General features: G+C 45.4%; 1 protein-coding gene across 2 annotated transcripts in view; it reads right to left on the reverse strand.

The window, feature by feature from the left end:
- The window catches only part of GGA3 (golgi associated, gamma adaptin ear containing, ARF binding protein 3), a 28,422-nt gene that overhangs the window by 3,825 nt on the left and 11,651 nt on the right, over positions 1-12,946 (reverse strand). For both annotated transcript variants that reach the window (XM_067547530.1, XM_067547531.1), the window contains 11 exons: positions 12,784-12,887; positions 12,121-12,201; positions 10,635-10,772; positions 9,016-9,097; positions 8,358-8,474; positions 7,136-7,405; positions 5,706-5,773; positions 4,628-4,953; positions 3,613-3,881; positions 2,471-2,640; positions 1,015-1,125 (listed from right to left, as the gene is read on the reverse strand). In XM_067547530.1, the coding sequence (XP_067403631.1) occupies positions 1,015-1,125; positions 2,471-2,640; positions 3,613-3,881; positions 4,628-4,953; positions 5,706-5,773; positions 7,136-7,405; positions 8,358-8,474; positions 9,016-9,097; positions 10,635-10,772; positions 12,121-12,201; positions 12,784-12,887 (1,736 nt within the window). The remainder of the gene's footprint in view (positions 1-1,014; positions 1,126-2,470; positions 2,641-3,612; positions 3,882-4,627; positions 4,954-5,705; positions 5,774-7,135; positions 7,406-8,357; positions 8,475-9,015; positions 9,098-10,634; positions 10,773-12,120; positions 12,202-12,783; positions 12,888-12,946) is intronic.

Below are 12,946 nucleotides of genomic sequence, written 5' to 3' on the forward strand. Positions count from 1 at the left end.
TCAAGATATATCATGTCTAATGCTTTCCCCATCCAGTAGTCCAGTAACTCTGTCAAAGAAGGAAATTAGGTTGGTTTGGCATGATTGTTCTTGACAAACCCATGCTGGCTATTTCTTATAACCCTATTGCCCTCTAGGTAACTACAATCTGATTGTTTAATAATTTGTTCCAGTATCTTTCCAGGTATCAAATTTAGGCTGACTAGTCTAGGATTCCCTGGGTCCTTTTTGTTCCCCTTTTTAAAAGTACTGTGTTTGCCCTTCTCCAGTTCTCTGGGACCTCACCCATCTTCCATGAGTTCTCAAAGATAATGACTAATGGTTCCAAAATAGCTTCAGCTAGGTTCTTATGCGCCCTAGGACAGTGGTTCTCAACCAGGGGCACATGTACCCCCAGGGGTACTCAGGTCTTTCAGGGGGTACATCAACTCATCTAAATCAGTGTTTCTCAACCTGGGGGTCGCAGCCCCAGGTGGGGTCACAGGATGGATTTAGGGGGTTGCAACTGCAAAGCCTTAGGAGATGGCAAGCAGAGCAACTGCCCGGGGCTCCATGCCAGAGGGGGCCCCACGAAGCGAAGTTACATGCATCAGCTCTGCTGCCGGTGGCTTAGGCTTCAGACCTAGCTCACAAGTAAAAAACTGGCTCAAGTATCACACTGAAATGTAAGTGCAATATTTATATTCCAATTCACTGAAGTGTTAACATTACGGGGAATTGTACAGGACTGATTTAGAGGGATTGCTGTGGAGAGAGGCAAAAGCACAGTCCATCTCTCCCTCCCCTTACTCCCTGTTCCCAAGGTGAGATACTGCTAACATGCCAACATACTCCTCTGCAATGATTAACTTCACTCTGCCTCAGGACAGCACTCCAGGCTAATTAGTCTTTGGGGACAAACAATCATGCTTGTACAAATGTTCAGTCTAAGCCCATGTGGAATTTGATCCTCATCAAATTCGTAAAACAACAATAAGGTAAGTCACTTTTGCTGAAGTTTTGAGCCCTTCTCACCTTCATAGGGTTTGCCAGCAGCATGACTTGGGTGATGGCAGCTGGTGCCTGGATGGGGTTGAATGGAGAAAGTTCTGTACCCGAGGGTGGCTGCAACTTCACTTTCATGGACTGCAAACGTGAAACAAAAGGAACCCTCAGGGACCATGACCGGCACTGGGGTAACGAAGGATTTATGCACAGACCAGGAAGAGTAATGCTGCATGCCCAAGCTGTGTAAATGAGCAAGTGTCCATCTGGGAGGAGCATTAGACACAGATAAGCCCAGTCTATACTGAGCATACAGTAACATGCAAAATAAACCAACATGGAAATAATTCACTGGCCAGGAAAACCATGACAGCACCTTTCTAGCACAGGCATCTCATTGAAAAGATTTTAATGTACATTCCCTAGCCAATGCAAACAGAACATAACCAAGCTCTGAGCTGATTTTCAAAACTATAATCAGTCATCCAAAACTAGAGAGGGGAAAAGATCAAAAGCTCACACTGAAACCTCTCCCAGGGCACAGTGCAAAATATCATCAGCCCTTGAAACTGTCTCATTTCATCCCTTCCCCTTTTTAAAAACATGACTTAAGAGCTACTGCCTGTGGGGCTCTAGATCTTTCAATTCCCTTCTGTAAACTGGACCCCTCATGTGCTTCGTGCATCTGCATTTTAGAAGCCCCCACCCTTCATATTCTGCTGAACAACCCGCTCTGACTTTGGTGGAGGAGGGACTTCAGAACGTGGGATCATTGCCCCAGTGTGATCAGAGAAGACAAGAGGAAAAGTCTTGTTAGATCTTCTAGTTCATTTCCTGCCCAGGACAGGATTATTCCCTATTGTATATTTTCTGGTCAATTGTTCAGTTTAATTTTAAATGTCCCTTTCAATGGGATTTAAACCCACCATTTGAGCATTTATTCCATTCACTGATCTCACTATCAGGAAGCTGAGCTTTTCACCCAATTACAGGGACATGAGTAGGTCTCATCTACACCACAATTATTAGCCAAGTTTTAACTGGTTCCCTGACGTCTCTATGGTTATAGTATAGGTGGGGCCAGAATGGAACATTTTTCCATGTAGTGTCAGTCGACTTTTAAAGCTCAAACCCCTGCAGACTCAAGGATGGAGTTTAGTGTGTGTGAACAGCCCTGCCACTGAGTTGATGCCAGCTTAGTGCACACACAAAAGTAAAGCTGAGTTGACCTTACCCGGCAGGGGGAACATGCGCTCTACCAGCAGTTTCTGTTGCTATATGTTACTTAGGATATAAAGAAACCATCTCTCCTCTCTTCTAGGACTCTTTGCTCACACTAGTGACACTTGGAAGCAGAAAGAGTCGAGAGGCCCAAGAAAAGATAGCACTGTAATGTCATGTCCGAGTTCCAGAGCTCACACCCATCTCCTGAGTCTGCATTGTTTCCAAGAAGGATCCCCATACCATCGGGTCTGCGGGTCCCTACCTTTGGTACCGCAGCCTGCAGTACAATGTTCTTAATAGGAAGAGGTGCTGTGTTTAACATTGACACCACCACAACTAGCACATCTGACCTCCCCGGTGGGCACTCCTTGGCAAAGTGTAAGAGGATCCTGAACCCGTTCTTATCGTAGGCTGTCACGGGAAGAGCACAGCCTGGGGAGAAAAACACAAATTTGTCTCTCACAAGACTGTAACTGTAGGAGCATTATGCAATTCGACCCCGGAACCTCACGACCTGGCATTTCTCTGCACAGGAGGAGCTTCCTCAGAGAATCAACAAGCTTTCCATTGTTTTAAAAGTACACTTCAGGAGCAAAACGTTTTGTGCTCTGTGTGCAACAGAGCTGACACAACAACCTACTTTAACCAAAGGCCGATCGCCTCCTCAGCAGCAACAGACACCTTGCGTCTCGCTGTCCTGCTTAGGAAGGTTAGGCTGGCCTTTGGCATTGCTGGGTGGTCTTTAGGTAAAACACAGTGGAGATGCTAATGGCAGTAGCACAGGCAGAGAAGCACAGGTGAGTGTGTGCCAAAATCACAGCCCTGCTACCCAGGAGGAGGCCCTGGCTCAAAACGAACCATGGTTTGTAGTGCCAGTAGAGGCTGTGAGGCTCTTAGCCAGTGCTGTACGTGGCAGTACGGTCTCAGGGGCGACAGTCAGCTCTGTTGTACACATGAAGCAGTGTAAGGAGAACACAGGGAGGCAAAGGGGATTCCATGGAGAAAACAATTGGTTCAAATTAAGGGACTCAAACAGCCTCTTAATTCTCTTGCTGGGTGGGAGGAGGTGGCCAAAGTACCCTGGCCTGAGACCCTACAACCTTTTGCATGTACTGTGTTGTGGGCAGGGCAGATCCAAATGAAAGAAAGTCCACTCCACGCTTAAATGCTAACAGCCCCATCCTTGAGAACCAGAAAGCTACAACCAGAACTAGTTGCAGAGCATCCCTAAATGTCATCAGTGCGAAGGGCTGGATTCTGTTCTCAGTTCTATCCCTGCAACCCCACAGACATGCTTCAGAGTTGTCTGGATGTAACAGACAGAATTTGGCCCTGTATCGCTAATTGACAACATCTAAGAGTAATGGATTGGAATAGGGATGGTCCAGACTCTGAGCTACTTACTGGGTTTAATGGACTCCAGGGGAACATGGACATTGGCCAACGACACGTCAGGCCCTTTCAGAGGGCTGCCTTGCTGTTGGAATGAAGCTGGCTGGAAAAGAGGGCTTCCTGAACCTGGCGTGCAGCTGCTTGGAAAAGGAATGGCAGGGGCCACTGGGGCAGCAACTGGCAATCCTGCAGTGGCTATTAAAGGGGCAGAGGTGACAGTGGCTGGCAAGGTAACCCCAGGGTGGAAAACCAATGGTGCTGACTTCACTTGGGCTGAAGTCCTAGGAGGGAGACAAAAATAAAAGTGGCAAATTAAGAACTCTACCCACTAACAGAAGAGGCAGTGACAGCAGTGAGCATGCAGCAGGCTTTCACTCCATCTCCAGCACAACCTGAGACAATGGCAAATAACTAGAGTGAAAGCAACGGCCTGCAATCATACCTGGGTGTCGTGACACTGTAAAATCCTGTGTGTTGAGCAATGTTGGGCTGGCTCAGGACCACATGGAAAACCACAGTGTTTCAGGGAGTGGTGGTGATTCAGGAAGAGTCACTCCCCTCCAAATCAGCAATGAACTGGTGCCCCAGCATTGTGCTGGACCTGATACTGATGGAGGATGATATGAAAATCAGGGTCCTGGTCACTTACGATCATTTAAGGATCCCAGGACACTTTCCACAAGAGTAGGTCCTGTTAGCCCCTGTGTTCTGGGCAACTTAATCTGCCTACCTGAACCATTGTGTAGTGTAGCTGTGCAGTGCAAAGCAGATGCTGTGCTTCACCACTGAGCTGGCTGCATTTCAGTGGTGGGTCAGTGACCATTGGATATAGTTTGTATGTCAGTTTGCAAAGTACTCTGAGATCCTTCAAGAGAAGAGATGCTAAATAACAGAAAGATCGTCATTATCCAACTGAAAACTTCCATCAAACTAGAGAGAGAAACAGAGCATCCTTATTGCAAACCTGACAGCTGTAGCAAGGGATACTTTCAAACAGGAGAGAGAAAGCAAAATCCAGGACTATTACCCTTTGGCCTCTTCAAGAAGATGTCCCAGTGCATCCAGCTTATGCAAAGCATTGTCTTCCACGGCTGAACTGAGGTACCTGGGGGCAGCTGGCATAGCCTTTGGCGGGCCCAGAGGGGCAGTTGGTCCAACAGAGAACAGGAACGGGGCAGTATTAGGTGCAGGGATATTGGAAACCGTCTGAGAGACTGTGAACGTGGAAGGCAGAGGCGCTGACGTTCCACACACAGACTGTAACGTGTGATGATGAAGAAGAGGGTTCACCGCAGAGTTGCAGGCAACAGTCACCGGCTTTGGACTAAAGAAGTCCAGGTCCACCTGGTCATTCTGCAAAAGAGAGGACAGGTGCATGCTGTTAATTCCTGCCATACCTTACGGAAACCACTACAACTCACTGAGATAGGCCTCACCCATTAGGATGTGATGGGGAAGAAGGGAACGGCAAGCAGATGGAGCTGTTGCATCTGTCAGACTATGTCTAATTTGTAGTTTTACTTGACAGCATATGGTGCTGTGCTGGACTGGATACTATTCGTGGACAGGAGTTTGGTAGAGAAACTTACAATAGCCAAATCAGAGCAGAGACATGAGAAGATGGACAGTACATTTCAGTGTAGCAACAACTGAAGGTGCTACCTGTTCATTCAGCAGTAGCGGTCTCCTGGGATGATGGACTCTAACTTTGGCCTCTGAGTGCGTTCAGTCCAGAATACAGCCATCACCCCTTGCAAACAGGGAGCATGCCTCATGTTTCTATTCAATCTATACTTACTGACATCTCTCCCATGAGAGAGTAGCTTTTGTATCAAGCTTTGTTGAGATACACACCAAAAAGTAGCACACACAAAGAAGGAAAGTGAAAGCAGAGATATCTTCTCTGTACAGATTCAGATATCCCAGTTACATAAGGGCACACACAAAGGCAAGACACAGGCCTTCACATCCGGAAGTTATTGTCTGTAGCCTGCGTATGAGCACACCCCCAGGACATGGCAAATGCACCATTACTGCAACAGAGAGAGCACTCAGAGACCTCCCACAACAACAGGCTCTTGGTCAGTAAATCCCTCCCTTCGTACCTGGAACACATTCCACTGGTTGTTTTCAGTCGACTCTTTCCCTGCACTGGGGGCTGGGTCATTCAGGCCTGAACACAGAAGAAAAGTGTAGGAGAGTAAAGAGTTAAAAGCTGGACAAGTGGTCAGGCCTAAGCTACAGGGAATGGGGTCAAGGCACGGGCAAACCATGTTTCTGTTAATTGGTGTGAATTCTAGTTAGAGTCTGTTATCCCTCCTCTTTTCCTCCCTTCCTGGCCATCTGTGCTGGGAATGAGGCTAATAAAATAACTATTGCCATTTCTGTGCAAGGCCTTTTGATGGGAAGAAAGCATTGTTTTCCTTCTCCCCCTAGCATACCTTTACGTCAAACAATGTTAGTGTAAAATTAATAGGTTTTAAGGTGCTGTGCCTGCCCGCTGGATGGTAATCCTGTAAACAACAAACAGGGGCGGGTATAACTGCATTCATTATGTGGTTGTTAATATTAATTTTATAGGTGTCAATGTAAACAAATAAGGGTCTATGGGGAGTTGCTGAAAACATATACATTTACATACTATTATGGATAAAAGAATTGTAAGGTAACCCCCTCGTTGCTCACTGGTGTCGAGCTGGAACGAGCAGGCAATAAAGGGCAACCCTCACCCCAATCCGCCCTCGGGACAAACTGGTTATTTCTAACAGAAAGATTTGGAAACTGGAGTAAAATTGCAAAAACTGTCAATATTAAAGTCAAGAGGCAATAAGAAGGGGCGCTAGACTGTTTGTTTTCATAATCCCCTTCTATCTCCTATCGGGTGTTTGACTACTGTGTAAAACAACTCAGTTCAAGTTTGTAATAGTGTGAGAGATTGATGAAAGAGACATGCTCGTTCCATGTCAATGATCAGCAACAGGCTGATAGGTTTCATGCAGCATGACCTGCATACGCAGGCCAGCTTGTCTATGCAGCACTTCCAATGTACCTCTTTCCTGACCTGCAGCATCCCCTGCTATTCACTATGAGTCCCACAGGCACATATTGTGCAGGCTGCCACATGCTGATTTGCTAATGCTCTTTTCTCCTAACCACAGCACCCACTGCTATTCCAGTCCTGAAACGTATAGCCAAGTGTGGTGGTGGCTTTCTGATGTGGCCAAGCATTCGTAGGGACTAAACTGGGATTACACCAAACTCATTGCATTTGTGGCCTACCCCAGATTTCATTAGGAGTCTCCAAAAGGTTTATTCTAGCTTACTGCCAAATTCCTATTAGCAGGGCCACTCAGTAGAAGGAGCTCCTTAGATGTCCCTTGGATGACAACATCCAAAACAAACCAGAATAATGGACCACAGTGTTGGCAATCTGAAGCTGGTTCTGATTCACTGTCCTCTGCTGCCCAGCTCTAGCAGCAAGCTCCATGATAACGCCCTTTCCCCAGAACGCACCCTAGCCACCCCAGCCTCTTACCTAAACACAGCAGCTCCTCATCCAGCAAGGAAAGGGAATTGGCTGTGCTGCTCTGCTGAGTCAGAGGAGCTTCTACTTGGCTGGAGGACCGGCTCCGTGAGTGACCAAACTTTTGGGGAGGAGGGGGGAGGATGGGGATTTCTGATGAGGCTTGTGCTGGCGCCGGTGTTGGTGCTGGTGTTAGCGTTGTAGGTGGCATTGGCGGTGGTGGGGTGCTGGAAACGTCCATGCCAGCGAGGTCAATGAGTGTGCTGAGCGTGGGATCGTTTCCTGCAGTGATGGCAAGACAAGTTATAAACAGGGACTGTACCCAGCTGGAGCAAAGGCTCTGAACAGTGTGAACACAATATCCAGGGCAACGTTATCAGAGGGATGCTTTGGGTAAGGGGGCTTCCCTTTTAAATCAGAACTTCTGACTCTTCAGGAGAGAGGAAACCTAGATGCTTTCCACTGGAGTATTTGCTGTTTAACTGCTATTGGGCTGGGCACTGTGGAGTTAGGAAACTTCTGTATAGAAAGAAGAGCTCAAATCAGTCACTGCTCTCTCCATTCCATGTACTCTGTGTAGCGCAGGGAGCAATCCTTTCTATGCCTGCTTAGCTCTGGCTAGAACTTAGGAGACCCGGGTTGTAATCAATCAAGGAACTAGAGAGCCAAAGAGAACCACAGGGTCTGTCTATGTCCGGAGTCCCCTTCATGTTCGTCACAACCATATCCCAGCTCTTCCCTATGACAAGGGACATCACTCTGTAGAATTTCCCTAATGCTTTTCATCCAAGAATCTTAAAGAGCTTTCCAAACAATAATTATGCCTCATGGCACCCCAGAGAGGTGGGTATTGTTAGTCCCATTTTCCAGATGGGGAAACTGAGGCAGACAGTGGCTGCACAAGGGACTTGCCTAAATTCACATACTGAGTTGCTGACACAGCCAGAAACAGAACCCACCTCTCGTGACTCCCCATCCTGTGCTCTGATCCCTTAGATAATGCTCCCCACCTTACATTTAAGCATAGAGAGAACAAGATGAGGCTGGGGCAATAAATGTATGTTAACTTCTCCCCTGTTGGTATTTAACTCTTCAAGTGGCCAGGACTGTTGAATAACCTAATTAAAACATTGCATTCCACATCAGCTGTTAGTAATCTAGACAGGAAAGCTCAGGTTAGATGCAGGTGTGCTTAGTCAAACAGAACAGATGGCTGTGGAGGAGGGCTACTCACCTTCCGTTGCAGACAACGTAGGGATGTCCACTTCACCATTGATGACTTGACCCTCGATTATTTTTTTATAGGAGTTTATTACCCGGGATAAATTGTCACTGGCCTGGAGAATATCCCCTAGATGTGAGAGAGAGGCAACAACTTCAGTAGAGATTTCAGTCACCTTGCTCTGTCTACTGCTTTGTATGCTCAATAATCAACTATTTAATCATCATCAACAATCCACTATTTAGATTGCAAGCTCTTCGGGGCAGGGACTGTCTGTGCAGCGCCTCACACAACCGGGCCCCAGCCCCACTCTCAGCCGGCCCTGAGGCACTGCTGTAATAAGTAATATGTAATTAGCCTCCCATAGGGACAACTCCCCTCCTCTAAGAGCAGTATCCCCCTACCTTGTATTCACTGAGATCGTATCACCCACAGACTCCTTACCTACCAATTCTTACTGCCAGGTCCCTGCTCTAATGTAGATTGTACGCTTTAAGGACGTTGTTTTTTTATCCGCCTGTTAGGGGCTGTACACATCCATGGTGCCACAGAAATAAGTAATGTAACATGAATAGCCCTCCTGCATAGTTGCCAGCCACATCAGTCTGGCTGCAATCTCCTCCTTAAGCCACATACCCTTCCTGCCAAAAAGGGAAGATGGTTGTTTTACCCAAACTGCTGTCATTATCCTCTGTCTCACTGGCCAGTTTGAATAGCGTCCGTCTCCTGGTTTCACACCTTTCATAGAGCTCCTAGGAAGAGAGATCAGGAGAAAGGGTCTTACCAGCCAAAAGCCATCGACAGCAGCAAACACTGTTCTCACAGTCAGCACAAAAGGATTCATTTGCATGGAAGTGCCGGTATGAAGGGATACCCAGAGTCTTCCCTTGATGCGAGTGCTGGTCCAACTGGGTGCCAGTGCCCCTTTCCCCAGCCCTATGGGGGCTAGTCACCATTTTATCAGCCTAAGGAGTCCGAGTCCAATCTACATTTTCAGAATAATACAGATGAACACCAGCCCGCAACACGCTGTCTGTGTATGCAAGGCATGCACTGCATGCCCGACCAGCTGTGCGTTGTCCAACTGGCAGCCTCTGGGACTATTACGTCCGGCCCCATGGGAAATGCCATTTTGTAGATCTTGCCATACCACATGTAGGACACCATTCTGGACCGCCTAAGGCATGCAAGTGAGTTGTTGCCTGCCTTACTAAAAATGTCACAGCACACCACTGATGCCATCAGTCCTCCATCCTATGGGCATTTATGGTTAATTTGCATTCCATATGCTGGACTACTTTTATCATCATCTCTGCTACAGTAGCTGCTAAAGATCCCAAATGAGGACGAAGTCCCATTGTGATAAGTGCTGTACACTCCCTGCCCCGAAGAGCCTCTGATCTAATTGGGGAAACAGAAGCATTATCATCCTCATTTTATAGATGGGGAGCTGGGCACAAGGAAACCACATGACTTTCTCAAAGTGAGAGTTGGAAATTGAATCCAGATTGCCTTAGTCCCTGTCCTGTGCCATAACCAAAATTCCTGTCTTCAGTCCAGGGAGTGGTCCATGAGCACACAGGTCACTACCTCCTCTCTGGTGGAGATAGGGTCAAGGAAGGGCAAGTTTCTCAATTAGTTGGTTTTTTTAATTATCACCTCAGGTGCTCACGTATATATCATTTTTATTTTTCACATTATAGAGTGAAATGTGCATGTCCAGCCATGGAGAACCTCTGGTAGATTAAAGATGTGTCTATTAAAGAAATTAAACCAATCTTTATTGTTCCTTTTGGTTATTATTTTCCTGGTGCTCTTTCCATTAAATAAAGTGTCTAAAAGCTCTTCCCCTGAAGGGAAGAAAGCCTTTGTTGTTTGAGTCAGAGATTTTAAGTTTAGTTGAACATGGTGCTTTTCTACCACAAGCAGCATGGCCAGTGGGACTGGGAATCAGAAAATGTGGCTTCCTGATTCTGCCACTGACACGCTGTGTGATTGCAGCACGTCATGCACTCCTGGTGTGCTCACTTTCATCGCCTGTACATAGAGATAGTGCCTGCTTCTTTACAAGGAACTTTGAGTCCTTCAGATGAAAGGTGTTAAGTGCACAGTATTAGCATCTCCAGCTGATTGTTCCCATAAATTGCTCTCAGTTTTGATCACTGCCCTTCATATTATTGATCACTTTGTTCTGCATATTTGTAACTTTGTGCAAAGATAAAGCTTTATAAAGTCTGGAAGAAGAAAATGCTGAAGGATTCCTATGAAGAAGGATGAGCTTGTACCCACCTTCATGAGCTCCTTATCAGCCTCCGTCGAGTCCTCTTTGCTGTAGTGAACCAGCATCTCATTCAACAGTTTCACATTGTTATTCACTTCCTCTAGAGTGTGCATGCGTTTTGTCACCTTCTGGATCCGAGCCTCATCCTTCAGGGTTTAAAACAAAAAGAGGAGAGTGAATCTTCCCACAAGATCTCAACAGCAGGAGTTCAGCTGTGAGTTGCATCAGATGAAATGCTGATGCATATTTGAAATAGAGCTGGGTGGGAACTAGATTTTCTATTTTGCTGGAAACTCCACAATTTAAAAAAAAAAACCTGTCCATTCTGACACAGAACAAAAATTTAAAAAATTCAAAACTTCCTCAGAAAGAAATGTTAAAACCAAAATTGTTTTGGGTCAACTGAAATGTTTTGTTTCAATAAAATTGAAATGTTTTCTTCCAATTTTGACTTTTTAAAATTTTATATTACACAATATACATTTTTTAAAAAATTAAACAAAAAGTCATTTCAGAATGGAAAATCAAAACATTCTGTTCTGAAGTGTTCGAACTGGAATATTCTGTTCCGTTTTCTCCCTAAACAAAATTTTGTTGAAATCAACACGTTTCCACAAAATGTTTCACTTTCAACAAACTGGCATTTTCCAATGCAAAAACATTCCATTGGAAAATTTCTAACCCATTCTAATTAGGACTCCATGCTCTCCACCAAAGATAGAGGAGGCCTTTCCAATGTGATGCCTAGAATTGCATGGAGGCAGGGTTAATTTATATAGAAAAGAGATTCCAGTGACTTGTATTCTCCTTGCTAGAACAACACTGGGTCACTTGAACTCCATGACTCCTGGATACTGGAGTGAATGGACACATCACAACTTCATAAATATGTAGCCTGGGATAAGTGCGAGACTGACAATCCTGGAGACAGTTCTCTGTATCCACAGATCAGATATTACAAAGACAGCAGCAGTGCAAGCTTCTCCCTCACAATCCCTGCTGCAGAGTGTCACCTTGAGGGGTAAGAAGGTAGTTCATTCCCCATGGTCCATTTGATCCTTGCTCTTTCTGCTATATCTTCCAGCAAGGGAACAAGCTAAAGAGGTTTTGTGATGCAAACACCTGTTAACTGGGACCCAGAGTGAGACTCAACAACAAACTCATTTCACAACAGCCATTGGATGATATCAACTTTCAGTTATTATGGACTGGATGCAAACTGTCAACCCTAGTCAGGTGAAAGGTTCTAGACTTTATTGCTGATTCCCATGTCATTCAGTCCCCAAAGCTTCAAGCACAGATGAGCAGGCTAGTTTAACTAATTGTACTAGCAGTACAAATGGAGAGTGAAAGAACAAACCCAGTGATACTGACATTCACAAGTCACTAAAGCGATGCACTAGCTAGTGTTAAAATGTTTATAAATGACAATTTATGATAATGATCATCCTTACAGGGGTTTCTTAAATAAATAATTCTATTGTTTTTTCTTACCTCTTTTACCATGGATTTAATCAGCTTGTTTGCCTCTTGTAAGTCATCTGGGTTTTTGCTTTTTAACAGTTTGGCTAAAAGCTGTGAGAAGAGAAGAGAACTTTTTAGGAAAGAGTAGCCTCTTAATAAAGGGAGGCAGAACAATCATGTATCCACCGACTGCTGCACTGGAGAAAGTGAAGTGGGCAGTTAAGAGAAAGTAGATTTAAGTCAAAGCAGCTTACTTTGCTTTTTTAGCTACAGTAACTTCCATTCATGGAGTAATTCATGGATTTGCTATTTTGTTTTCTGTTAAATTACCAGATTTTCATTCATGTACCATATAAGCACATTGGAATCTTGGAGACTTTTTGATACTAGACAAGAGTTCTTCCCACTGCAGAAAGGTGAAAAGCTTTCCCTCTCCTCCTTCACAGCAGTCGGAGAGCAACTTAACTACAAATGGCCAGATAGTGATAACACTGAGATAGTGTCTCACTCTGGATTTTAACTCTTGAGTCCCCAAGTTCAGGGCATTAGTGGTAAGAATCAAACCCACAGCCCATGTGAAATCGGGCCCACCTACCCGCAGATTAGAGCTGAGTCAGAGCACTTCCTCAGAGTCTTACTTTAAGTTTTGTTTTGTTTTGTTGGTGGGTATTGAGATTCCAGCCTTCACTTTACCTTGGATTTCTCCTCATCATCAAACACAGGGTTTTTGGGGCGAGGTGGTGGAGAGGGGATCAGGGTTCTATCCACTGGAATTACAGGGTCACACATAACAATACCTGGGAGAAGAAAGAGAAAACAAAGTAGGTTTGTACAGGCAGTCACTCAGGACAATCTG

The sequence above is a fragment of the Emydura macquarii genome, unplaced genomic scaffold (assembly GCF_026122565.2).
Source record: "Emydura macquarii macquarii isolate MOO-44397 ecotype Brisbane River unplaced genomic scaffold, CSIRO-AGI_Emac_v2 contig_1230, whole genome shotgun sequence".
In the NCBI taxonomy this organism is placed as follows: Eukaryota; Metazoa; Chordata; order Testudines; family Chelidae; genus Emydura; species Emydura macquarii.